General features: G+C 51.2%; 1 protein-coding gene across 1 annotated transcript in view; it reads left to right on the top strand.

Moving 5' to 3' along the window:
- Positions 1-7078: 7078 nt before the first annotated feature.
- The window catches only part of GRID1 (glutamate ionotropic receptor delta type subunit 1), a gene marked incomplete at both ends in the record, with an annotated part of 697530 nt that continues 676675 nt past the window's right edge, over positions 7079-27933 (top strand). The window contains 2 exons of the mRNA XM_080926245.1: positions 7079-7157; positions 9402-9557. Coding sequence (XP_080782371.1) covers positions 7079-7157; positions 9402-9557 — 235 coding nt within the window. The remainder of the gene's footprint in view (positions 7158-9401; positions 9558-27933) is intronic.

Below are 27933 nucleotides of genomic sequence, written 5' to 3'. Positions count from 1 at the left end.
ACCCTACCCTGTCTCCATCCTACATTGAGAGGCATGTGGGCTGCAAGGCACAGGCCTGGTCTATTAAGGGTTAGATTTGTGGCAGAGTCTCTGCCTCTACCCAGCCTCTTTTGTGTCCCCAAACCCAAATCCTAGGACCATCTCTGTTTTTGAGATGTATCTTCGAGCAGTTAGGACTTTGCCTGAGGTTGCCCAGGACTTCAGTGGTGGACCAAGGGTTCGTGCCTCACCTGCAGGAGCCCTGGGGGGGCTTTCTTTCAAGTTGAGCTTACAAGGAGTGATCCTTGGAGGTAGCATCCCCTATCCTGAGATTTACAGGGTGCTAAATGCACCTTGGCATCAAAACAGAAAAATCAATTACAATCAAGTTTTATAGGACAGAGCCTGCTCCTGGAAATGGGTGTGTTGAGGATTGTGTCTAGTTGTAGGACCTGGTGAGGTTCATGGTGAGCCAAGAATCTATGTGGGCTCAGTTCACCCTGAAAGTGTTGAGGCACAGATCTGAGGAGCTGCAGGCTTGGGCTGAGGTCAGTTGCTGGGCTCCATCTGACAGGTTGTGGGAGGTGGGTCACCTCCTATAATTATTATCCAAATCTGGAACTTACACTGTGAAGGCTGACATTCAGGAGTGTCATTGTAGACAAGGAATAGGTTGGACCAAGGTCATCTGATCTCCTAGTTCCTACCTCATGTATAGATAGATACCTGCCACTCATCTCTGGGGACAGCAGTGAACCTATGAGTGTCAGAGAGCATCCTGGACAGAGTCACGGAGGAAAAATTTCCCATGAGTTTCCTGGTAGGCAGGCGGCCAAAGGCCTTTTCCTCCTGTTAGGACTCTGAGAAAACAATTATGTTTTTTATTTAAATGTGTGTATACTATGTGGATGCAGTTGTGCTTGGGGGCCACAAGAGGGCAGCAGATGCCTTAGAGTTGAGTTTAGCTAGTTGCAAGCCACAGACCATGGGTGCTGGGAACCAACTTGGGTCTTCTGGAAGAATAGTGAACGTTCTTGTCTTTGAACCACCTTTCCAGATCTGTTTGAATTCTTTTATAGGTCAGTGGCCCCATGACTTCCCTAGGAGGCCCACTGAAGATACCATGGTTGACATGTCTTTGCAGCAATATGGCCACTCAGGGTGCCTGCCCTGTAGATATGTATCTAGGAGGGGAGTGTGCCTGGCTTCTCCATCTCCACCAGCACCATTCATTGCGTTCTAGCCCCCACCCCCCAGTCTTACTTTGATATTGCGATTTTCTTTTCCTGGCTTTTCCTCCCTTTCCTTCCTGTCTAGAACACACACTGACATTCCAAACTTCAGTCACAATCTCAGCTTAGGATTTGCGGATGCTCTGGGCAGTTGCAAAGGAGCCTTGGGCAGCAGTAGAAGGGCTGAGATCTGGGGCGTTCTCTGTCTTGGCTTGGCTGGGCCATGCCCAATGAGGGTGCTGGGGGCCTGACTTTGGCTCTGAAGTAGACAGACAGGCTAGGGTAAGGATGAGATAGCGGTTTCCCAAGGTTTAAAAGGGCAGGGATGGAGAGGCAGGGCTGGCAGAATAGAGTGGAGCTCCGCTAGGCATTGTGGCTGGGAAACGGAGGGGTCAGTGAGTCACTGGGATGGGGCAGGGCTGCTCTTTGAGCTTCAAGTGCCTCTCATGGCTGTGGCCTTAAAGGTCTGAATGGCAGCAGGAGACCAGGTATCCATACATTGTTGGGCCTAGGTGTCCAAGGAGCATGAGCCTGCTCTGCGGACTCCCCAAACTTATAAACTGCAAAGCCTTTGACTGGCATGAAGCTAACACTGCTCCTCCGCAGGCCTCAGGCTGACGTGACAGCTCAGAAGGGTGTCTGGGGGGTCCCTGCCTTACTCCCTTTGATTGTCCCTTTTATTGTGCAAACCCCACTTCTCTTCCTCTGACTTTCAGTAAGCCAGAAGGAGGGGATGGTTCCTCCTGGGATCCAAGGGACTAGGAGGTCCCAGAGTGTTTTTCTGTGGGAGCCTCAAATGGCCTGACTTGTGGTTTGACCCTGCGTCCCTTCCTGCCCAGAGCACACTTCCTCATCAGAGATCCAGCACTCTAGCCTTTCCAAAGAAGGCATTTTCCCCACAGGAAACTTTAGAGTAGTTGATCCTAATCACACCCAGTCTCCTGTTCTGTATAAGGGGGTAAAGGGAGGTCTCTTCCTGCCGGGGTTTGATCGAACATGGGATGATCTTTTGTCTCCTCGTTGGCCTGTGGCATGTGGCTCCTGGGTTGCCTCAGAAGGGCAGGGAGGAGTCAGGTGAGCAGGTCCTGCCCTGGTGACTCAGCATCTTGCTCTGGGGAGGCTGTCTCCAGTTGCACTTTCTCCACACTCTCCTCCTCCAGAAAACCGAAGACTAGATCAGTGAAGCTTGGAATCATGGAGTAAACTAGACTAGACATTGCTGGCCTGGGAAATTGGAAAGCAAAACCTCAAGAGAATCACCAAGAGGGAAAGCAAACTAAAATAAATAAATAAATAAATAAATAAATAAATAAATAAATAAAGTCATATAAAGGATGATCAAATAAATGTAAGTACTAAAAATGAGATGAGAGGAGGGATTGGCAAAGGAGACAAAGAAGAGCTGGGTCATTATCATTCAACAGATGTGTCAGATGGTTGCTGAAGGAATGGGGGAAAGGAGCAGTAAGAGAGTGTGTTAGAGGAGAAGGAGGAAGGGGAGGAGGGAGGGGAGGAGAAGGAAGGGGAGGAGGAGGACAAAGAGGAGGAAGGGGAGTAAGGGGAGAAAGAGGCTGAGGAGGAAGAAAAGGAGGAGGAAGAAGAGGAGAAAGGGGAGGAGGAGGCTGAGAAAAAAAGAAGAGGAAGGGGAGGAAGAGGCTGAGGAGGAAGAAGAGGAGGAGGAAGAGGAGGAAGTGAAAGAGGAGGAAGGGGAGGAGGAGGAAGAGGATAAGGAGGAAGAAAAGGAGGAGGAGGAAGAAAAGGAGGAAGAGGAAGATGAGGAGGAAGGGAAGGAGGAGGAGGAAGGGGAGGAAGAGGAAGAAGAAGTCATTGTTTGGGGCATACCCCAGTAGCCTGCACAGTGGGAAATCTGGGTAGGGGACACAGTGGATCTCCTGGGTTCAGGTCCTACCAGTGAACAGGTTCCTTGGAGTCTGTGGGTAGTGAGCACTCTTTCCTCGATGCCAGCTGACCCCTATATGGCTTGGCGTGGGTCTCTGCCTAGCCTCTTCCATGTTCACACAAGGGAGCTAAGCTTCCGTAGCCAAGGCTGTAGACTTCCTTGGGTTGGCAGGGCCCTGTCTGCCAGCTGCACCCTTCCTGCAAGTCTGGCTGGATGGCCAGCTGTGCTTTTCGGGACAAAGGAGGATGCTGGTCTCAGACAGTCTGGACAGCTCCCAGGTGAGAGCATCCTTGGGACACACCTGTTCTGGGGCTGGTCAGGTGATGGCTCTACTTGGGCAGGAGGCTTTTCAGATCTGCCAGGGTGACAGGTCACAGGGAGGTGACAGGTATCCTTTTCTTGATCCAGTTATTGGCTGGTGATGGAGAAAGGTGAGATTGGTGTTTCTAGAGTGACAGTGACAATGGTTGCGGCTTCCAGGTGGACCCCTGTGGCTTCTCTGCCTGGACATTCTGTGTGCGTTGTTGGTTGCAGACTCCTGGCTCCCAGCAGTACTTTAGTGGACGGGCCTGAAGACTAAAACCGTCTTCAGTGTTCTTGAGTGTAAAAGTCTATCCCCTAGGAAGGAAAGGGGGGGGCTGAGAAAAGGTGTTCATCTAAACAAATGTAGTGAGAATCAGCTTACTGAAGAGCCCTTTCAAAAAGGCTATTCCTGGTGTTGGCTACAACTAAAGGATTGGATTGATGGACTCCTTCTTGACACATTTCTATAAACACACCTTTGTGGAGTGAGGGTTGACCCAAGAAGACTAGGTTCTGCTTCATCCCGTGTCTTGGGTAAATCCTATCTTTCTGTGTGCATCAGTCTTTCCATCTGTGCAGTGGGCATACATCCTGAGGCCTAGACACTGAGAGCTTGTCTGTGTTATCTAGGTTACTACAGGAACGTGTGCTGTATTTTCTGAGTTTAACAAATCTGATTTTGCCAGGCATAGCGGCACAGGCCTTTAATCCTAGTACCTGGGATGCAGAGGTAGGCAGATCTCTGTGTGAGGCCAGCCTGGTCTAGGAAGTATACTCCAGGACAGCCTGGGCTACATGGATTGGAGACTCGAAGGGGTGACCACATCACACTTACCATCTGTTTATAATGGAGTCAGTCTCCACAAATATATAAATATATATATATATATATCGTGGAGACTGACTCCATTTGTTCTGTTTCAAAAACAAATAAACAAAAAAGTATAAAAATGGTCAGTAATAAAATAAATAGGAAAAAAAAAAAAAACAACTTGATTTTTGAGGACGTAGTTTTGTGTCCTCAGAGATGGTCAGGACTTGTCAAGGCTGAACTTAGCTGAAAGCAAAGGCTGGGTGAGGAAAGCCCCCAGCCCCTCCCCTTAGGGGCTGCCAATCATAATATCACAGAGACAAGACCACAAATCACCCTGTCCAGAGATGGGTCTGCTTTGGTCTCTTGTGATCTCTGGACTTCTCTAGAAGTAGGAATTGTGCAGAATTCCGCTAATGGCCAGGGATGGAGTGTGCAGGACCTAGTTTGGCCTGCCTGTGTGGAGTGTTCTGTGGATCAACTTCATGGAGCTTCTCTGGATTACAGGTGGCAGGGGTGGGGGATGGGGTGGGGGTGGCAAATGACTCAGTGCCCCTCGGGGGTGGGGGTTTGAAGGCAAGGGGTACCAAGCTCAGAAGGGGAAGTTTCTCCAGGTTAAAAATTTTCAGGGGCTCCAACTTGAGATGTCTCAAACTACAGTGACTCCACCATCCTGAGTAGGATTGGATGATGCGCCTGTGTTCACCACACTTACCGCCTTCCCACCACGGAGTCAGTCCCCACAGGAGCCACACTGGTAAATCCCCAAGCTGATGAGACTTTTATTTCCCACCTCCCACAACTTTTCAGCCAGGGAACGCCGGAACTTCGCAGGGCTGGAAAATTGAAGACATGGGCATTTTGTATCAGCTGGATAGGCATTTCCCCTCTTCCACCGCAGGGTCCTGAGGTACGTTTCTTGAAATGGTGAGTTGTGTAGGGCCACACTTAGTCCTGCAACCCAGCCTCCTTCTCACCCGCCCCTCCCACGCCCCTTCATCACAGAACAGGGTTCTTCGATGTAGAACAGTCCCATTACCCCTCTGGTCAGCCGAGACACTCCCTAACAGCTTCCAGGCCCCTCCTGGCCTCTCTGCCCAGCCTCCTCACCAACCCTTTAAAAGCAGAATTTGCCAGTGACAACTCAGTGGCTGGTAGCTTCACACACACACACACACACACACACACACACACCCACGTTCCCTCCCCACACAATCCTTTCTTCCCTTCCTGTCTTGGCTACACTAGCAGCACCGAATCCTTGCAAGTTTCTCCTCCCCTAGTAGCCTCTGGAAACTATCTTCTCTTTCCAGAATCCGTAGCAGCCCTTCTCCCTCAGACTAGGTTAGGGCCCAGGCCCAAAGCTCCTCAACTGCCCTCTCCACATCTTTTTATGACCTGTATGGGTGTCTACCTTTCCCACGGTGCTGGGAGCTCTAGGCAAAGCTGCAGCTGAGCCCATCTTGGTCTTTGAACCCAGTCTTCATCCCAGTTCTGCCAGGCTCAACTGGACCCAGTTTCCTAGGGAATCAGAATCCTGGAGGGCTCAACTGTTTCCCTGAAACCTTGGGTGTGTTAAGTGGAGCCTCATCCAACTAGAACCTGGGGGAGAGGATTGTGAGCCCAGATTGCGACCCCCCAATCTCTCAGCAGCTTCTCCGTGGTGGTCAGCCAGAACCAGGGAACCCCGAGGCGGCGGGAACCCCGCTCTGCTCCCGCGGATGGGAGCGGGTTCTCCTCCCAGGCTCGCGCTAGAAAGCTTCGTGCAGGTCGCTGTCTGAGAGCGACGGCCGCTTGGAAGGCTCCTCACGTCCAGGCGCCGCGGTCACGGCTGCGCCGGTTTCCGGCCATGAATTGGGCTTCAGAGTCTGAGACTCCTGCCGGACTCCGGGCTCAGAGCACCGCCCCGGGGGCGGGGGATGGACACCCGCCGAAGTCTGTCGGGACAACCAGGGTTCGAGCCCGCCGCCTGCCCGCTAAGGATCCCGGTGCCTGGCTCGGTTCCCCGGGCTGTGGTCTCTCTGCAGGCTGCTCGAGTCCGGGGGTCGGGTTCCGAGAGCGGTTGTAGGTTCTGGCTGCAGGCATGACTGCAGAATCTTGGCTGAAGTCCCCCAGCGCCAGCGAGTTCCGAGCTCCCCCTCCCCGAGGGTAGTCGATGTCTGTGCCTCCTCCGGCTCTCCAGCGAACCCGGAGGCCAGGCCCACACGGCCAAGCCTAGGCTCGCCGCAGATCGGCCAGGTCCCCACCGTGGTGTCGTCCTCGTAGCATCCCCGGGCCGGGAGCGCGGAGGACCCGGCGCCCCCTCCGAACAACGAGCGGGCGAGCGGCGCGCGGCTAGGCTAAGGCTCCGCAGTCACGTGGTGGAGAGGAGGGCGGAGGGGAGGGAGGCGGGCGGGAGGGGAGGGGGAACGCCGCCGAGGGGGAGGGGGAGGGGAGGGGGCGTCCTCCGCAGTTCGCTCCTCGCCTGGGCTCAGACACACAGCCAGCCCTGAGCCGCCGCGCGGGCCGGGCCGCCGCCGCCTCTGCCTCTGCCGCCCCCAGAGCCGCTCGAGCCGCTGGAAGCGCCGCCGCCAGAGCCGCGGGCCGCCCCCGCCGCGCCGGCCTGGGCTCGGGCTGCGAGCGCCGCCGCAACCGCAACCAGAGCCGGCGCGGGAGCCCGAGAGCGCTGGGCTGGGCTGGGCTGGGCTGGGGCGGGCGCAGGGCGCTGGGGCGGGAGCGCGGGGGAAGACGCACGGGCGGGCTCGGCTCTCCCGGGGAGCGGCCCGGGACTGCACCGGGACCGGTGCCTCCCCGCTCCGCGCTGCCCTCGGCCTCGCCCCGGGCCCGGGCGGATGAGCCGCGCGCCCGGGGGACATGGAAGCGCTGACGCTGTGGCTTCTTCCCTGGATATGCCAGTGCGTTACGGTGCGGGCCGACTCCATCATCCACATCGGTGAGCTCGGAGGGCAGACGGGCCGAGGCTGGGCGGGGGCCACCTAATAGAGCCGGTGATGCGCGGCTTCCAAACTTAGCGGTTCCCCGGGCCGAGGGGCTCGGCAGTCGGTGCTCCCCCGAAGGCCCGCGCCGCCCCGCGGAGGAGCTGTGCTCTGGTCGCTCGGCGCTCCTGCGGGCACCTCGCTACTCCCCGGGGCTCCTGTCAGTGCGCGGGGCCCCGCGGCCTCTGCCGACACTTAGGGCCGCGGCTGCGGGGAACCTGGGGATAGAGCCTGATCGAGATGCGTGCCCCTGGCGGGGCCGTCGGTGGTCTGGAGTCCTCGGCACACCTTGAACATTGGGGCCAGGGTCGGACGGGGCTCGGGGCTAGCTAAGTTGGCAGAGCAAGATCAAAGAGGCCAAAGCGGAACCATGTGTGACTGGAGGGGTGCTGTCAGCGTGCCAGTGTGTATGCACCTAGCACAGTGTTGGTGTCACTGTGAGAGGGCGTTGGGGTGTGTGGGGCTGTCTGAGCGTGTGTTAGTGCGACTGTCGCGTTCTGTCAGCCTGTTAGAGTGGACACTGTGCTTGCCCGTTTCCCGGTGTGTGTCTGTGTAGCTCTCGGTGTGGGGGTGTGTGTATCTGGTTGTGGCAACTGCAGCTCAGTCCTGGACAGTGCTAGAGTTTCTGCTTGATCTAAGTCTTGGGTCCAGCGTACAGTGTGGATAGTAGGGGTGGACAGAAGGGGTGGGGGGGCGCTGAGCAGGAAGAGATGGATGGAGAGGAAGAAGAGGAAAAGCGGAGGAAGGGGAGATCGGAGGAAGGGTAGTGATCAGGAGTTTGGAGCACAACGGCTGGGATCTCGAGAAGTTGGGCCCAGTTGGGGGACTAACAGCGGTCGCTTTGGGGGAGCCCCTCTGCAGTCGCCTTTCCGGAAGTTGGGAAAGACCAGCTAACACGGATAAACTGGGGGTTGGGAGGTGTGAGAAAACGTGGCTGATGTTATCCGCAGGGCAGAAGGTGGAGGGGGTGACAGGGACAGAGTCTTGCCTCCTAGGGCTGCAGCTCCCCTCCGGTGTTGGTGTCGGTGCCGGGCCAGTATCCAAACGTGCTTCCCGCCCAGGAGCCGGAGTGGGTCTCACGGTCAGCATTGCGGCTTCAGTATAGTGAGGAATTCGGGAGCCAAATCTTTCTCCCCGGTTCTCGCGGTTCTCGCTCGGCAATTAGAAGGCCAAGCAATGGAACCTTGGCAACGATCCTCGGCGCTTTGCAAGGGGGCTGGGGTGGGGAATGAGGACCCTAGAGCTGCAGTCTAACTGATCGCCACTCGAAGGGCAGGGTCAGTGAAGCTGTGTACTTAGTGAAAAACGTCAGGTCGGCCAGAGATCCAGATGAGCTGCTCGTGCTTCTAGAAGGGCCATTCAAGAGTGGTTTCTTCTGGGACTCTCCAGTCTTGCTGGATCCGAATGTCTAGGGGTTTAGAATATAGCCCCACCCCTTCCATACATACAGGAAGAGGAAGTGAGCAGAATCACCAGGCCTGGTAGCATCTTGGCCATACAAGATACTGGCTACCGATGCCTTGTGCTTCAAGAAAAAGCCCTTGGTGCAGGAGAACCAGCTGTGGACCACCTTCTCACTTCTGCGTTCGGCAGGGAGTGCAAAGGGGGGAAAAAGAAGTCATCACTCCTTCTTGAAATTGGGATAGGGGACTTTACCACTCTGGTTCCTGGGGGTGGGATTTATGGGACCACATCAGATGCATCTGAGCCGGAGACTACCTCAGCTTCTTACTGTATGGGTCATGACTGGGGCATGTGGTGCTTTGCTTATGAAGCACATATGACCTGATGGTAACATGTGGGATGTGCAGGTGTAACTTATGTCAACCGTGCACGTGTGTAACGCGGGGGGGGGGGTGGAGAACACACCCTGTTTGTGTTATGGTGGGAGATCTTTAAACCACCCAATCAACAATCAGCACAGACTCTTGAACTGAGGCTGGTTCCTCATGCCTGTGGTCTCAATACTTGGGAAGGCTGAGGCATGAAGAATCACCACGACTTCCTGGCAGCTACGAGCACCGAAGAGAAGGGGAGCCTGTCTCAGAAAAGCGTTATAAACTAAACCGAACCGAAGTCTAGCTCAGTCCTCCCACCACTTGGTACCTAGTGGTCCAAGCGGTGGCCCTGACCCTAGGGGCTAAACGTGGATAGGAAAGGGTTCCTCTCCAGGCCTGGTCTTGACCCCTCTTCTTCCTCAGGTGCCATCTTCGAGGAGAACGCAGCCAAGGACGACAGGGTGTTCCAGTTGGCTGTATCAGACCTGAGCCTCAATGATGACATCCTGCAGAGTGAGAAGATCACCTACTCCATCAAGGTCATCGAGGCCAATAATCCATTCCAGGCGGTGCAGGAAGGTGAGTGGTCACTGAGCCCGTGCATGAGTCACTAAGTTGCAGGCAGTGAGGCCTTGCGGCAATGGGTCCAGGCAGGGTTGCTACCCAATCCGTTGTACAGTCTCCTGGGCGCTTAGTCGGCTGCTGTGCCAGGCATTGGTGGCGTGTTCTCCCAGGCCTAGCAAGGTAGGGCGGCTTGGTGATGTCTGGGCAAACCCAGAGCCTCTACGCACCGCAAATGGCTCTCCTCTGGCCCGGACTGTGCGGCTTCTTTCCGGGCCAGGTGATGCGCCTGTGCGCTCTGCGCCGCCACCGAGCAGGCGTGTGGCTTGGGGCGGTCTTTGTTTCTCGCGTGTTTGTGGGTGGGTGTGTCTTCGTGTCGGGTTCCCGTTGTCGCGTGCAGGTCCCCAGAAGCCTCTTGTGCCCTGCAGCCCGCGGGAGCTTGGGGCTCAGCCCTCTTCCTGTGTGTCCTGTCCGTGTCACAGCCCGACGGGCGCTCGGTTGCACACTCTGTGGGTCCTAGAGGCTTCTGCTCCTCGGGTCCTCCGTTTCTCTCTGCCTCTCTTCACTGTGTTTGGAACAGCCTTTTGCTTGTGCCTGCGCGGTGGACTTAGGAGACGTTGCCGCAAGGACCGGAGGTGGGCGCTGTTTGCTCAAGAAAAGATGGACTAGGTCTGATGGCAGAAAAACACTGGCTTCCCAGGGCAGCTGTCTTCCCCGCTGCTCGCTCGCTTAGGATTCACAGAGGCAGGGGCAACAGGTGGGCAGGCAGTAAGGTCACCACCCTTGGCTGGCTTCCTCTGGCACCTGCGCTGTGGAGTACAGTTACATACGTGCAGGCAAAACACACATATACATTAAATAATGGGAATCGCAGATGTCCGTTGTCTTCTTATACATTATTAGTGACAGCAGCTCCCTCTGCCTTTCCTTCCTGGGCATTCCCTCCACTCCTACTCCGCTGGCTGCTCTTGAAGTGTCCCTTCTCTCATGGCTGTTGATTTCTGGCCAAGGCCCTCCTGGCAGGTACCTGTTCGACTATTCTCCCCCCCAACCCCCCCCCCCCCCGCCACCCCCCACTCCCTTCCCCTTTGTCTTTGTTTACCACAGGCAAGGCTCCTTGTGGAGCTAGTGCCTTGGAGTGCCCTCTGATACAGGGATACAGTTGGAAGCACAGCGCGTAGCGACTTCTTCCCAGAACTGGCAGCCATACAGGGCAGGGCTTCTCCCTGGGCTTGCTGGGCCTAGGGTCTTCCTGCTGCTTTGGGCTATATGCTGTCTACCTGTGTCCTGGTAATTGCCAAGGATGAGGTGAGGAGAGCCTACAGTGCTGAGATCTTCACATGGCGTGGAGGGTCTCCTGGTTTTAAGTCCAGCGAAGGATAGAAAGGTGGCCAGTTCTTGGGGAGGGACTGCCTGCCTGACTGTAAGGCTCAAAGGGTAGAGGATGTCTTAATTGCTCAGATCTTAAGTCTCAAGTGCGGGGTGGTGGATAGGGCCACACTGGTGTTGTTTTGTTATGAGACCTTCTGGGGCTGGTGAGGTGGCTCTGTAGTCAATTTAATAACACTAACCACTCTTGAAGAGGACCCAGGTTTGATTGCCACCACCCATACTTTATCTTACCACTTCAGTTCTGGAAGTATGTGACACCCACTTCTGGCCTCTGCTGGTACCTGCTCAAATGTGTATGTCCAGGCCAAATACACACATAGAAAACTGTGAACCTAATACACAAACAAAAGACTGTGACCCTAACACACACACACAAACACACACACAGAAGACTGTGAATCTTACATACACATACAGAAGACTGTAAACCTAACACACACACAGAAGACAGTGAACCTTACACACACACAGAAGACAGTGAACCTTACACACACACACAGAAGACTGTGAACCTAACACATACATACAGAAGACTGTGAACCTAACACACACACACACAGAAGACTGTGAACCTAACACATACATACATACAGAAGACTGTGAATCTTACACACACACACAGAAGACTGTGAACCTAACACACACACAGAAGACTATGAACCTTACACATACACACAGAAGACTGTGAACCTTACACATACACAGAAGACTGTGAATCTTACACATACACACAGAAGACTGTGAATCTTACACACACACACAGAAGACTGTGAACCTAACACACACACATACACAGAAGACTGTGAACCTAACACACACACATACACAGAAGACTGTGAACCTAACACACACACACACACACACACACACACACACACACACACGACTGTGAAGTATCACTTCCAGCAGGCAGATGTCTGTCTTATGTCCTCTGAAGAAGAGTTATGGGGGAGTACCTGTCCTTCTTATGTGGCCACATCCCACAATCTGTCTCCAGATGCCCTGTGACCCCAAATTTTTGGGGTGTATTCTTTGATGACCTCTGTCTGTGGCCTCTTCTCAGATTAGCACATCTCTATTCTGGTTGTGGCTTATGAGGACTCTCTCCAAGGTGTAAGTCATCCTTTACTCATTCATTTTGGCCTTGAATGAAGCACAGCTCTCTCTACCAGAAGTACCCCAGGGACTGAAGGTGACAGTCTTACACAGGTTATAACTGGAGGCAAGTTGCACACATGGATGAACTGTGCAGCTGGGTCCCTGGAGAGGTCATCTCTGCTGAAAGGACCAGCGGTCACACAGCCCCAGTTTCTCTGCGCTTTCTTGGTGGGAAAAGTCCTAGTATTGTAGGTGTACTCTTTTTTTTTTTTTTTAAATTAAAATTTTCAGAGATGCTCCATGGGGCTGGAGAAACGACTCAGCAGTTAAGAGCACTGGCTGCTCTCCCAGATGTCCTAAGTTCAAATCCCAGCAACCACATGGTGGCTCACAACTGTCTGTAATGGGATCCAGTGCCTTCTTCTGGTGTGTCTGAAGATGGGGCACTCACATACATAATATAACTAAATCTTTAAAAAAGAAAACAGTGCACCATTGCTCACATCTGTATGCTTCACTCTCACATAACGAGTGCCTACTCTGGGGACCCAAACAAAGCTTTCTTAAGACAGACAGACAGACAGACAGACAGAGAGAGAGAGAGAGAGAGAGAGGGAGACAGACAGACAGACAGACAGACAGACACAGAGACACAGACAGATGGAGAGAGGGAGAGACAGAAAGAGGGAGGGAGGGAGAGAAATAGACAGACAGAGACAGGCACATGCTCCAGGTCCGCATTTCAGTTGTAAAAATATGGCTTTGGGGTGTTTCTGAGGCAGGATTTTGCTCTGTTGCACAGACTCCTCTCTTGCTTCATCCTCCCGAATGCTAGCATTAGAGGCCAGCCTTACTCCAGCACCACACTTGGTTCTCATATCTGGTCTTTAACTTGCCAACCAGTGGAACAATTTAAACAACAGACAAAGCATAGCTATGTGCCATTTGACCTTCAAGCTGCAAGTGCAACTATTTTTCTGGCAATAAAGGCTCCAGACAGAGCCTTTTACTGGTTTAGACATTGGTTTGTTTGTTTGTCTGTTTGTTTTTTAAATGGTTATTAGTTTTTTTTATTTGTGTGTGTGTGTAACTGGAAACATGTCTCAGTCTCTAAGAATGGCAAGACAACAATCTCAGAAGGTCTGGGGGTGTTTCTGCACAACTGGAATGAATGGGTTAGATACTGAGGATTGATGGTTTCTAGGTAAAGAACCCTGGTCAGGGCCTGTTGCTGGTTTGTTGTGTGGTGGTTAAAGCTGGCATGCACTTTCCACCTTGGGAGTAGGATGGGCTGAGATCCACCTTGTTATTCATTTTGTGACTTTGCATAGCTTCTGGTGTCTAGAAGGAAGGGAGAAGCTATCCCTGGAAGCCCTGGGAAAAGCAGAGCATTGCTAGCAGCCTCCTCCCACTTGGCCTTTGCTTGTGGAGCAAGTGTTCTGCTCACCGGGTCTCTTTTCTTGGCTGAGTTCTATGGGGTACTTGTCTGGCCAGCAACGGGCTCTAACTGGATGGCTATCCCAGCCTTTTCTACTGAGCACGTGCATTTATTGCAGAAGACATTCTTTCGGGGATGGAGAGCAAAGGCATATTGGGATTCAGTCTTTACCCTAGGGAAGTCAAGTGACCAGTGTGTCCCAAGCAAGGGGTCTGGGATTGGAGTGATGCTTTGCTGTAATTTGAGAGGCAGCACCAGGATCAGGGGCTGGGGGCTTCATTGTTGGAGCCCAAGAAAGCGAGTAGAGAGCCTGCCATGCTTCTTGCATGACCTGGGGGAGTCTTGGTCCTGTGCTGAGCTTCTGCTTTTAGATCTATTAAAAGGGAATAATTGTAGTTGCTGCCTCTTGGGACTGTTGGGAGGATTAAATGAGATGAGACATGTATAAATTGCCTGCATAAGGCCTGAGGTTGGTGTTCAGTAAACACTAATTCCCTCCCTCTCCCTTGACCCAGCTATGACTTTTCCTCAGCATCTCTCAGGGCTGTTGATATTTCCAGCCACATAGTTTATTAAGCTAGTGAATTCCTTGAGGGAGGGCCCTAAATGACCTTTCATTTTTTAGTTTTTACCCCCAACCCTCAGCTCTACAGGGAACGCATGGCTACAGTGAACATATGTTACTTTTAAAATGTAAGGAAGAAAGAGGCCAGTGCATGCTTATTACATAAAATGTGGATGGTACAGAAAGCAGCAAGAGCAGAGCAAACCCCCAATTCTCCTGAACTGTTTCCTTCTAGTCTTTTTCCTTCCACTGTGTTTTATAGATGAAGGGGGCTCCCATCCTCTTCCATGCACTGTATTATTGGCTTTTTCCTGAAGCTTCTATGAACTCATTGTAAACATTACTGTTCACACTGCCGGCATGTGTTTCCTGGTATGCATGGCCATTCCTTCCTTCCTTCATTCATTCAAGAAAGCCATCATTTATGCTGATATGTACATTCTTAAATATTTCTGAAGAAAACAAGAACCTCAAGATGGATGTTATGGCCCTAAGATTTATACCTATGAATTCCAAAGGCTGGCCTTACAAACTCCTTCCAAACACTGACTTTTAGGATAGCACATAGAATATGTATTTTTTTCTGAGGGTCTAAAATGAATAATCAATAGCACAGGACAGCTAAGGCTCTACAGTGTTGCATCTTTGGTTGGTAAAGTTTACATTAACAAGTATGAAAACTTGTGTTCTACAAGACAAGTATGAGGAAAGATGCTAATGTGTTGAAAAAGTCACACTGTTTTTCAGTGCCTGCTCAAGCAGAAGATTATGTAAATCCATAAAAGAACCGGCTGAACGTGGGTCTCCTTTCACGAAATTATCTTTCACTGTGAGTAAAAGATGTGAGCCGCTGGGTGTGCAGTGGATGTATCTGTCACATCAAGAAAGGGTACGGACTTCGGGAGAGGCAGGGGAAAGGAAAGTACAGGAGACAATGTTCTTTAGTTACCAGAAGCAGAAGAATATTTTAGGAAGCCAAGGTAAAGGGGGCTGGAGATGTAGCGCCAGAGCCTGGGGTTTAACCCTCAGACCACACAAACCCTGTGCGGTGATGCATACCTGTAATCACAGTGCTTGGGAGGTAGGAGCTGAGTGGAAAGTTTAAGCTTATCCTCCACTACAGAGTGAGTTTGGTACCAGCCTGGTCTATGTGAGACATTGTTTCAAAAAAGGAGATAGTATGTTTGGGGGAGATAGAGTAAAGAGTGGGGGTGTCACAGAGTGCTCACCTACTATGTGTGATACCACGAGCCCAATGTTTTAACACCACATTCGAAAGCTAAAATGGAGAAAATTACCGAAGTATAGCTTATTGTTGGCAGAATGAAGAAATACGATTTAAAAAGAAAATACAGGAAGTACATAGGGAGCCACTTCTGAAAGTCCGGCAAGATTACCCTGCTCACATTCCTGGTGGGTACCCTGACCCTCACTTGCCACATTGTTGAGTGCTGGTGAAGTAGTGAAGGCTGCTTACCCCCCCCCCCACTATGTCCTCTTTTATTTTTACTCAGAATTACAGGTTCCACTTGGCAACCTCAATGGTATCTTCTTTAAGATGTTGGAGACATTGCCAGGGGCCCCGAGTGACATCTACATCATCAAAAAGGTATCTCTAGGTCCACTGCCTGATATGGACTCATTGGGCCTGATACATCCCGAGCCGGATATGGACATACGGGGCTAGGGCCAGGTGTTGGCGTGGATGGTACCTTATGGTTACCATGGGACAGAATCGCATCCTTGCCTTTTCTGCTCGCCCAGTCTGCTTCTTCCTCAGCTCTGGGCTCCATGGGTTCTTCTCCAAAACTCACAGCAGTAAGCCAGGTTTTTCCACATGGTGTCATGACCCCACCTCTCTCTTCTAAGGGATAATCAAGAATGACATCCCTATTTTAAGGTTAATCGATTTGAAAACTTAATTCTATCAAGAGCCTATCTTTTTCTGTGCCACATAGCCAGCCAAGCCCTAGTCCTGGGCACTAGGACATGAATGACTTTGTGGGCCACTAGTGTGCAGTCTCTGTGTGTCTGTTGGGGCCAGAGCGTGTTGCTGGCCTCTCCTTCCTTTTCATTCCATCAGGCTTCTGCATTGCCTACTGCCTTCCTGCTGTGTCTCCAGTATCATCCAAAGTGGCTGGAGTAGTTTGGGGTGCATAGCTGAGTTTTCATTTTGTAGAAGTGTTCCGCAGGTATCACCTCCGGAACTGGTGGGCTCCTCTACATACACACTCCCGTGTTCTGGCATGGCAAATGACTCCCCTTCTGGGCCTGGAGTCTGCTTGCACATAAGGAAGTGCATGGGAGAAACTTCTGTTGGACTAGCCACACTGTAAGTGTGGGCTGCTACTCAGTACCAGCCTCCTCTTCTGCCCAGGAAGGCCCCCTTTCTCTGTCCCATCTTCCCCTGTCTACCTAAAGCCTACTGTGGTCAGTCTTGCTTTGGTGCCCTGGGCCTAGAAGGAGATGCTTTTCCAGACCCCTCAGTAGTATTACCAGAGATGCTTCAACTCTCAAGATGTGTGCCAAGGCTGCAGTGTACAGGGTTCCTTGCCAGTCTGGCTAGGCAACATGAACTGTGTAACCCCCTCTCTGGGTTCCCTACTGGTTTTCCTTCAGCCTTCCTCCCAGGCTACGGGGTTCTTCTCCAATGATCACTGGGATCATTTCAGTACGTGTGCACATACATACAGGCCAGTGTTATGTGAGCATACATGTCTAAATGCATTTCTCGTTTTTCCAGGCGTGTGGCTGCCCTGTTCATTGTGGTTAGACTATGACAAGTTTCTACCCCTGTTCTGCCCTCCAGATTGGCGTATGATGCTTACTTGACAGCCAGCCCAAGGGTGCCTTATGCTGGGTGTGTAGTAGGAGACCACACTCCACGCTGACTCTGAACTGGTGTGTCTTCGTGTGTGTGGGGGGCATCCTCCAACTCCCACAACGACACCAGGGCCATTTCTCCAGGATTTTCTTGGAGGTCTTCATGACTGTCCCTCAGTGCTCTCAGGCACATCTTTGTAAAGCAGGCAGGGCGGAGGGACTGTGGCAAGCCCTGTCGTTGCCAGGTTAAGACCCACGCCTTGTTCCATCAATATTGCCGTTTTTCCTTTTAGGGTCTGCACCCTGCACTTTTGGGGTGTGGTGGAAATGCAGTCAAGTGGGAGATCTCCAGTGCTTGAGAGTGTGCTCTCAAAAGAGACACTGGGCCCTCTCTTCTCTCTTTCACTTCCCGGCAGGAGATGCGCAGTTAGCTTCATCAAGTGCTCTTTCCAGGATGCCCTATCTCACCCTTGCCCTGCTGTGCGGGGGTGGGGGGGTCACAAGTAGGGCTTCCTCTGGAAGGAGTAAACCCCCACTCCTTATAAACTGTTTTTGTCTGGCTTCGCGCCACAGTAACAAAGCTGGCTAGCCCAGGTCTCTAGAAAATAGCATTGAGTCAAAGGCTGAAGTGTTGGGTCTGCACCACCTTCTAAAATATTGCTGCTCCAATTTAATCCAATTCCTAGATGTGAGTTCTTTTGGATTTTTCTAGTCAGGACCATGCCTGTGAGAGGCTGGGGTGGGGAGGAGACAGGGGGATGCTAATGAGAAGAGACATAATTACAGTTGACTAAGAGGAGTAAGGGCAGGGGCCTATGGTTAATGGTGGTCTATTGTGATCTCGGCAAAAGCTAAGGGTAGGTATTAAGTGTTCTCATTATGAACATGTTTGGGAAATACATTGTGTGATTAGCTATATTTAAACACCCCTCAATGTATATGAATACAATAACTACACAGTTTTATATAACAATAAAACAAAACAAAACAAAAAATAATTCTGCTCCAGGCCTGGCCTCAGTGGAGCCATCAGCAGGGACATACCTGTGCCCAGACTTTTTACAGCCTCGGCCTTCTGGCCTGTCTTTTCTTTCCATGTTGTGATACAATATTGACAAAATCAACTTGAGGAACAGGATTTTGTGGCTCACAGTTTACAGTCTACCCTGGTGGGAAAAGCACATGACAGGAAGGTGAGGGAGCAAGTCACATGGCATGTGCCATCAGGAGAGAGCAGCGAATGCACCCTTGTTCCTGCTCAGCTAGCTCTCCGATCACACAGCACAAGTCCCACCCACAACTAAAGAGACGTTTCCCACATCAATTAACACCATCAAACCAACCCCTGCCAGTTATGCCCAGAGGCCCATCTCCCAAGTGAGTCTAGATTCTGTCAAGTTGACAGCTAACATTAACCTGCTGCTGGCTGGTGACAGCCCTTTCTCTGGGGGTGCTGGCCTCCCTGACAGCTTGTCAGCATCCCATTCTCTGGGGTTTCCCCTTTCTGTCTCTGAACAGCTTCCCATTTCATAGGATGAGGAAAGACCCAGTGATCTCATCTTGAAGCCCAGGCTTGGGGCTAGGAATGATCAACAGGCATCTTTCTTCCTGTTTGTGGGCCGTGGATGGGGCAGGTTCCCAGGGGGTGAGACCCAGGAGGACACTCTGCTGGACTTCATGTCCTCTTCCAGCTACTGGCCTTGGCTAGTTCTGCTTTTCCAGGTTGCTGCCTTCGTATTCTGTCCTTGTCAGAGCCCAGCCAGGCAGCCAGCACCTGCAGATGGGATGTGCCACCTGCCCTGCACCTGTTCACAGCTGTGCTCTGCCTGGCCCTTCTACTGTTCCCTGGAATAGATGTAGCCCAGGAGATGACAGGCATCTTATGTGCTCTTTCAGGTGGACCGAGGCTTCTGTCAGCTGTGACTCTAGCAGTTTATCTCTGTTTTCCCCATGGTCAGTGGGGTATTGATGTAGTGGCCAGCTATAGGATGCTTAAAAAATGCACTGAGAACCTAGGCTAGGGGCCAGACACTGGGCAGCTGCTGGGTAGAGAAAGGGAGAGTGTTGTAGTGGTCCCCAAGTCAGCTGTAGACCTTACTTTGTACTCCTTATGGGCTGCAGCCCCTGCCCCATATCTGGTGACGGAGGTTTGTGTCTTGAAGTTGAACTTCAGCCCTCCTGGGTGTCCCAGGAGAATAGTAAAGGAGGTCAGTGCTGACAGCATGGTTGGAGGCACTTGGAGCCGTCTGTGCAGGTCTGGGCTCTGGGTATTCTGCCTATAATTCAATAGTATTTAAACCTTGCAGTAGCCATGTTTGCTCAGAGTTCAGAGTGGCTGCTATGGGCCTGGTTATCTCGGCCCATGGGAGCAGGCTACAGATCTTGCTTTGGTGGACAGAGGTAGGTCTGGCCTGAATCTTAAATGTAATGACTCGTATCTGAAATGAACCCTCTGAGGATCATGGCTCATGCTTGGGGCGTGGTTCTCAGTGTATGGTCTTTGGGGAAGTGATTCCTAAGAGCTGTGATTCTAAGTGTGGATGGAGCCACAGTATATGGTGTTCGTGGGAGGGGGTGTGGAGCAGGAGGTGAGACTTACTTGGAGGTCATTGTGGGTGTGCCCTGGAAAAGCATACTTTCTTCCAAGTCTCTTCCTCTGCTTTCCTGCCTTGAGGTGAGCCACTTAGCTCTTCCACACAGGGCCTGCCAGCAGGATCTGCCTTACCATGCATAGCCCCAGGGGAAGCCAAGCCAAATGATCATTGGCTGAAACCTGTAAAAAAAAAGGAACTGAAGAAAACCCTTCCTGCCTCAGCTTATTTGCCAGATGTTTGTCACAGCAATAAAACTTTAGGACACCAACTTAGACCAGTTTGCTTCCTGGTCTTGTAGAGGTCACTGTCTTCTCTGGGCCTCGCTTTCAGCATCTGAGAAAGCCTCTCTCTCTGCCGGCCTGTCTTCTGTTCTCAGCTTCCTGTGGGGGCAGAGGGTAACCCTTGGGATCTGACTGACCTGGGGCCACACACTCTTTTCTGTCTAGCTGGAAAATTCTATGTGCTGGTACTTCTTTGAGCTCTGAGCCCTGTGCCTGGGCTGGGTGTATCTCAATGGTGCCTTGTAAGAAGAGACACTAGAGAGTCAAGAGTCTCTCTTTCAATTTTATGAGGATACTGTGAGAGGTGGCTATCGACCAGGCAGGAGAAGGGCCCTCTCAGCCATTATGCTGACATCTTGATCTTGGGCTTTGAGCCTGTAGAGTTGTGAGGGAACATGTGTGCTGCTTAAGATGCACAGTATGTGTCGTCTTGTGACAGCAGTGACAGCCATCCCTGCTCTCCCAGAGTCTTGGTGCCCGAATCTCTCAAAAACAAAACGCAGCAAACAAAAAAACCAAAACTAACAAAACAATAAAACAAACAAACAAAAAAACCAAACCAAAATTCACTAACACACACACAAGACTTTTGGTGCCCAGTGGATGATCTGTGTCTTTCACATCAATGATGTACATTTCCGACCCATGTTTATACTGAGGTTGTCCCCTTATAACATCTAAAGACCATTACTATGATCCTTGTATGTTTTCTAGCTCCGGCCCTGGAGCCTGCTGAGTACCACCTGCATAGCTTTGGCTGATGGACTTATTTGTCAATGTCCCCTTTAGCACACAGTGGTCCTGATATGCCTTGTCCAGGGACTGAACTTGCAGAGCCTCAGCTTTTTGCCTGTGAAATGGGGGTAGTGCTACTGTTGTTAATAGGTTGCCTTAAGAACCAAATGAAAAACTAGCCACAGAGATATAGTTTGTTTCTCTCATGGGGGAAAGACCAGCCATGGTTATTTCCCTCCTTATACTGCAGAGGGTGGGTGACTCCTAGTTGTTTTTTTTTTTTTTTTTTGTTTGTTTGTTTGTTTTTGACACTCTGCTGACACTGATGAAGCAAGCCTGAACGGTTCCATTTGTAGCTGTGGCTGTGGCTGAATTTCTAGCTTTCAAGCCTGGGGACTTTTCCATAAGGAAGGGAGATGTACTGGACACCCCCCCCCCCATCTGAGATGTTTGCACTTGGCTACTTATCTCTAAGCGTGAACTGTTACATTGACTACTTTAGGGCCCAATTAGTTTCAATTTGGTCAACCTTACTGTTGCCAGTCAGAGCACTGGTTTTCCTCAACTTCAAGCTAGCTCTAAGGGGACCTCTGTTGCCTTCACTAATAAACTTCTGGATATGCTCAGAAGGTTGTGTCCAGGTGCTGCCCTTGTCATTTCACACAGTGCCACTGACCACAGTACCCACAGAACACAGGGTTGCACCAGTAAGAGTCGGAAACACACCAGGAGCCAAGTCGTGTTGCAGCCTGTAGGGGTCTGTGTACTCTATCTGTTCTTGTATGGTCTCATATGCATTTTATGGGGTCACAGGGAATGATTATGCAGGACTTTTCCTGTATTTTAGACACATGGACATTTTGATGTAGCACTTGGAGCCTGTCCAAAATCTTACCAAGAAAAGGGATATAGTGGGCCGTGGACTAGTGTAGTGGTTTGAATAAGAATGCTTCCCTCCTCTACCCCATAGGCTCATATGTTTGATTGCTTGGTCCGCAGATGGTAGAACTGTTTGGGAAGGATTAGGAGGTGTGGCCTTGTTGGAGGAGGTGTGTCATTGCAGTGCAGTTTGAGGTTTCAAGATTGCCATTCCTACTTAGCTCACTCTGCCTCCTGCTTTTGGGACAAGATATATGCGCTCAGCTATGGCTGAGGCGTCATGCCTCCCTACCTACTGCCAGGCTCGGTGCCATGATGGCTATGGACACTAACCCTCTGGGACTTTGAGCGCCAAATTCAATGCTTTCTTTCATAAGTTGCCTTGGTCACGGTGTTTTATCACCACAGTAGAAAAGTAACTGAGATTTCTGGTAGCACTTGTTCTACCACAGGCTCTTGGTGAGCGCTTTGGAAGGGTGGAGGGTGTGCATGCTGTGCCCAGAGCTGCATCCACAATGAGTGTGTCTCAGGGCAACTCCAGGCAGCAAAAGCATTGCCCAGAGAGCAAAGGCTTTCGCAGGAAAGGGGAGGAACCAGCGGTCTAGCCAGCTCTGCTGCTCCTTGATTAGCATCCCCTGTGCATTGCGCATGTCCCTTGACAGTCCTTGCTTCTGCCCCACTCTCTTGTTTCCATCCATCTTTCCAGACCTAGCCTGGATTCCTGAGGTCATTCTCTCTACTCTTTCCTCTAGCTCACTGCCCATGTAGCAGCTAGACTACCTGGAAAAGAAATCAATCCTGCCAAGTCTCCCACTGAAACTTTTCAGTGGTTTCTTGTTGCAGTAAGAATAAAATACAGACCTCTTATTGGGACAAGCAAAGCCCTTAAATGCCCTGGATAAGGCTGGCTTCTCCTTTGTCATACCACTTGGCTGCAGCCACATTGGCCTTTTCTGATCTCTCCAATGAGGCTAAGCATGTATCTACCACAGGACCTTTGCATATGCAGATTACTATATAAAAGGTCTCTTCCTCAGACTTGACTCTTATCTCTTTGAAGAGATGCCTCTTGGCTCTCAGCATGGCCTCTAAGAGTGGGTATAGGGAGTTCTCTGTCAGAGTATTCTTTTCCTCTAGCATTCTCTTCCACCTGAGTTAAGTAATTAATTTAGATGGTAAGAGCAGTGGCTGCCCCATTTACTGCTAAGCATCCCAAGACTCTTGGTCAGGTGCTCAGTAACGGTCCCTGGATGCATGACGTGCCACACAGACATGTGAGACTGCTCACTGCAGCCTCTGCAAGTTGCTTCTTATGGTCCTGCCTTGATGCTGAGAACCACGTGGGGTCCTGTGGCATGGTGCTTGTGCAGCCTGGAAGCTTGCTGTCACACACACCTGCTCTCAAAGGTCTACTTGTATCTGCCCTTCCTTCCAGGTCTGAAGATGGCAGAGAAAATATGGGTTTTGTTTTTCCTAACCCTGGCAGTAGCTCACTGCCGATCCAGGAGCTTCTTAAGGCCACACAGAAAGGCAAAGCACCGTGGAGATGTCTCTGGCCCTCCTGGGCTGAGTAAGAAAGTTCATAGCTCAGGCACAATGCCCACTGCATTGCATGGACAGATGGTCCTGCTCTGTGGGCTTGTGTGCCAGGACCTGGGCTCCATTCTCCTCTCTAACCTACTAATCTTTCGGTAGGCTTCGCCAAGACACTTCAGCCTCCACAGTGTTCTGTCCACCCCACTTCCAGGTTAGCAGAGGAGCAGAGCTTAGGCTGGGGAAGAAAGAAAAACTGTAATCTGGGTCCAGCCAGCCTGGCAGCTGTGAGTATGGTGGGTCTCCAGGAGCTGATGAGCTGTGCTCCCATTCAAAAGTAAAGTCTCAGTGCAGTCCTCCCCTGGGCATCTAGGAAAGCAAGTGCTGGGCCCTCCGGGGGAACAGGAGTGGAAGCATCCGAGTAATTCCCATCACCAGTCCCCCACCAGGAGAGGCCATGGCCTGGAAAGCGGTGGGGTCTCCTCTGGCAAGTAAGAAGGCCAAGAGGGCAGCCTCTAGTCTGCAGATCCTGTTCTCAGACACATGGCATGTTCAGTAGTGACCAGAGCCAGGTCCTCCTAGTTGTCTACCTGTAAACTACAGCCACAGAGCAGGCTGTGGCGTGGGCAGCAAAGCCAGCCAAGAGAGTGACATGTGTCAGGAGGGAAAGAAGCCAGCAGGCCAGGAGCCCCAGCTACTCCAGAGGCAGAGGCATGAGGATTGCCAAATTCAAGGTCAGCCTGAATAACCTGGTGAGACTCTGCTTCAAAAAGTAACAAGGACTGGAGATTCGGCTCAGTAGTAGAATGCTTAGCATGTCTGGGGCTGAGTTAGATCTCCAATACTGGGTGGGTCCCAGGATTTCTGTAGGACCCTCACCCACCCCAATGGCTATCTCCCACTTCCTATGCCTACAGCTTCCTTGTCCCCCATGGGGAGGGGACAAGGCCAGGCTTCCAGGCTGTTCTGGGAATGCTGCCTGGGTACCCAGCTTTGAGAACTGGACTAGAGCTACAAAATTACCCAAGTCCAGATAGTAAGTGGGAGTAGCCCCAATCTTGTCTCCTTTCAAACCTTAGGATCACCGTCCTGGTTGTCCTCAGAGTCTCCAGACTATGCATTCTGTGGATATGGTGTTGGCTTCTGACAAGGGAATCTGCATTGTGTTGACATCACAGCCTGGGGGCTTTCTTCAGACCAGAGCCAGAGATAAAGGCTCCAAAGCATCAGTGGTGGTCTGTGGCTCATGCTCTGTGGAACAGATAATGCAATCAGGGTGTGAACGAAAGTCAGGCATGGGTTGAGCTGATCACTGTCACAGACAACTGGGGGCCTTTGCCAAAGGGGCTCTTCAGGGAGACATGTACCCGGCTGCTTGGATTGCCCACCTGGGTGAAGACAGGGGAGGTATTCTCTAGCCCACTGGTGCTGGCCCGTAGCTCAAGATCCCCTACTCAGGAGTGTGACTGGAGAAGCCCTTGGTGAGCAGAGGTGAGGCGTTGTCTGACCCACCTATAAGCAGCTCATTCAGAGTGGGCTGGATAGATCTCTGTGGGCCACAGAAGACATGAGACCTGAAATCTGCCAGGCTTCTGAGAAAGATCTAATGTAGGACTTGAAGCATCAGAACAGGGTCTTCTCGGTGTGTGGAGATCATATCCTACAAGTGTTACTGAATTCAAAAGAGGCTGATTTAGGAAGGTTTCCTGCTTCATTTTTTCTTGGCATCAGATGGCATTGCTGGACTTTGCATCTCTGAGGCAGCAGCTGGCATTTGCTTGTAACTGATCCTTTCCTAGGCTTGGTTTGGTGTAAGCTTATGGGTGGCTAGGAGGAGGTAGGGTGGTATGAGGCTTGTGGGTGGCCTGAGGCACCAGACAGTGTTTGGCTGGACAGAATCTCTCCTCTGCCTCTTGTGGATATATGAGTCATTTCATGTCCCCTTGCATTTTGAGCCTCAGTCTAAAAGTCTGTGAAATGGAATTTCCATGTCTACTTTGAAGAACAGTTTTGAGAGGGAGGGAATATTGACTGCGTGCACATAGTATATGGGCATTCATTTCCTATCTACATGTCTTTGAGGGCTTGGGCCTGTACCAGAGACTGTGCCAGGCATGTGTGGACTCAGCATTCTTAAGCCTCAGCTTCAGGGAATCAGACAAGGGTCAGGATCCAGGCTTCACCTGGAGAACCTGATGGAACAGGTCTGGATGACCCAGCTCTTGTGTGAATAGCTTCCTGGCTGTTGCTGACAGTAGCTAGGACCAGCCAGTCAGTAGCTGCTTTTCATGCTGGAGCAGCAGGATGCTGAGGGTAGGACTGGTCACAGGGCATCTTTCCCTGGCTCCCTGTCGTTGTGTGGCTAATGAGGTTGTCACTGTTCCCCCTCCATCACAACTGCAGATGTGCTCCATTTCAGACTGAAACACACATTTTTGCTCTGCACGCTAGCATCCCTGTCTCTGTCTGCTCCATCAGCTGTCATGTGGCTTTGCCAGTTATTCCTCAGTAGCCACAGGGCTCTGTGGCTCAGGAGAGGGTGTGGGAGCCAGGCATGAGAAGCTTCAGAGGGTAATCTCACTTTAGGGTCATATGGCCTTCAATTTATGGACCTTGGCCACCAGACACACCTGTCAGATCTGTAAAGACCTACTTCAAGGATGGTCTCTTATCTTGTCAGCACCATGGAATGGTGGTATAAGTGTGTTCTAATTCATAGGCTTATAGAAACTTAAAAACCCGCAAGATATCGGTTTTCTTTTCATTACTGAGATGGTGGCAGGCAGTAAGGCCCACTGTCTCTTTGTAATCAGATTTAAATTGTTTTAATTATACAGCCCATATTCTCCTAGTAACATACCATCTCTGCGAGTTAATGGGCTTTGAAATCTCCCTTTGTTCTATATACTGTAGATACAGATTTTTTTGTTCGATGATTTATTTTATATATAGAAATCCAGAAGATGTTCCCCAGCTTAAACTGAGTATTTAGAGGTTCAGTTATGTTCAAAGAAGGCAGAAATGTCTGAAGAAACTCCAGTTTGAGGACCTGGACTTTGCTGAGCAGTTCCTCTTTAGAATATGCTTTGGAGTGCCTTGGTGATGGCTGGTACATCCATGTGGCCAAAGGCTACTGTGTGATGTCCTTTGTTGATCCTGAGGTGATAATGCTAGAGAGTTCAGGGGCTGGGGAGCTGATCGGTGGCTAACACTGCTGTACAAACAGGACCAGAGTTTGGATCTGCAGCATACATGTGATGCCCGTGGGCATGAGAACTGTCAGTAATTCAAGCCTCATGTTTCAGAGATGGGTACTCAGAGCAAGCTGGCTAGCAACACTAGCTATGTAGGTGAGCTCTCTGTTTGCCTGAGAAGCCTCACCTCAGTGCATTAGGTAGAGAAGTGACTGAGGATGAGTCCTGACATCAACCTCGGGCCTCTACATACATGTGTACCCATGTGCACATGCACCCACATACAAGCCCACATATATATGTGCACATCTGCATACACACACACACACACACACACACACACACACACACACACACACCACTCTCTCACAATTGAAATGGGGGAAAGAGGAAGAGGAAGTTTAGCTGGACGGTAGCAAGAGGCAGTGGCAGAGTTGTTGCAAGTTTAAAGCCATCCTGATATACATAGTGAGTTCCAGGTCAGCAACATAGTAAGACCCTGTCTCAAAATACCAAACCAACCAACCAACCAACCAACCAACCACCCACCCACCCACCCACCCACCCAACCAACCACCCACCCACCCATCCACCCAACCAACCAACCAACCAACCAACAAACCCACCAACCAACCAACCAACCAACCAACCAACCAACCAACGAACCCACCAACCAACCAACCAACCAACCAACCAGCCAACCAACCAACTACCCACCCACCCAACCAACCAACGAACCCACCAACCAACCAACCAACCAACCAGCCAACCAACCAACTACCCACCCACCCACCCACCCAACCAACCAACCAACCACCCACCCACCCAACCACCCACCCACCCAACCAACCAACCAACCAACCAACCAACCAACCAACCAACCAACGAACCCACCAACCAAGCAACCAAGCAACCAAGCAAGCAACCAACCAACCAAGCAACCAACCAACCAACCAACCAACTAACCAACCAACCAAACAAACAACCAAACAACTAACCCACCAACCAACCACCACCAACAACAAAAAACCTAAACCCAAATACAACCAAAACTAACCAACCAACCACCACCACCACCACCACCAGCAGCAGCAGCAGCAGCAAAAACAAGGAAAGTAAGTTGTTCATCCATCCATCCATCCATCCATCCATCCATCCATCCATCCATCCATCCATCCGTTTCCTGAGCCCTCACAGTGCCCTTTGCTCTGAACCTGGACACTTCCAGGAAGACCATAGACTTTATTCTTAAAGGCTTTATACTTTATAGAGAAACAAACACACACATGACTCAAGATAAGACTTCTCAGTTGTCAGTGCTGACAGCATTGGCTACTGGGCCGCAGCCACTGCCAGTGTCTGTTAGCAAAATGCAGAGGGGTGCATCACCATCCCACCAAGATACCACTGGGTAGGCAAGATGCGTGGGCTCCACAAAGCTCATGGAGGTTGGGCTTGGCCTCTCTTAGGTCTGCCCTCCCCTCTGCCCTGGGAGGCTGGCCTAAGCTGGCTGAGGATCAGACCCATGTCCTGACTTTTCCTGTCTGCTGCAACACCGACCATCCTGAGGGTTGTAGACTCCTCTTCTAGGTAGGGCTGTTCTATTCCAACTGATTCAACAGAAAAAGCTCCTTCTGTCTTAGTGGCTGTTGGGTAAGGATTCTGTCTCTGTGTCTCTGTGTCTCTGTGTCTCTGTGTCTCTGTCTCTCTCTCTCTCTCTCTCTCTCTCTCTCTCTCTCTCTCTCTCTCTGTATGTGTGATGTTGATGAGGAGGATGTGTATAAACCTGCATTTTCACTTGTCTCTTTCCTTGGCTCCTCTGGCTGTGGGCTGAGGCAGCACATGCTAATGTCCAGTGTTGG

Source organism: Micromys minutus (genome assembly GCF_963924665.1).
Source record: "Micromys minutus genome assembly, chromosome: 12".
NCBI lineage: Eukaryota > Metazoa > Chordata > Mammalia > Rodentia > Muridae > Micromys > Micromys minutus.
Note: the sequence above shows the minus strand (reverse complement) of the source record. Positions and strands in the feature narration are given on the sequence as shown.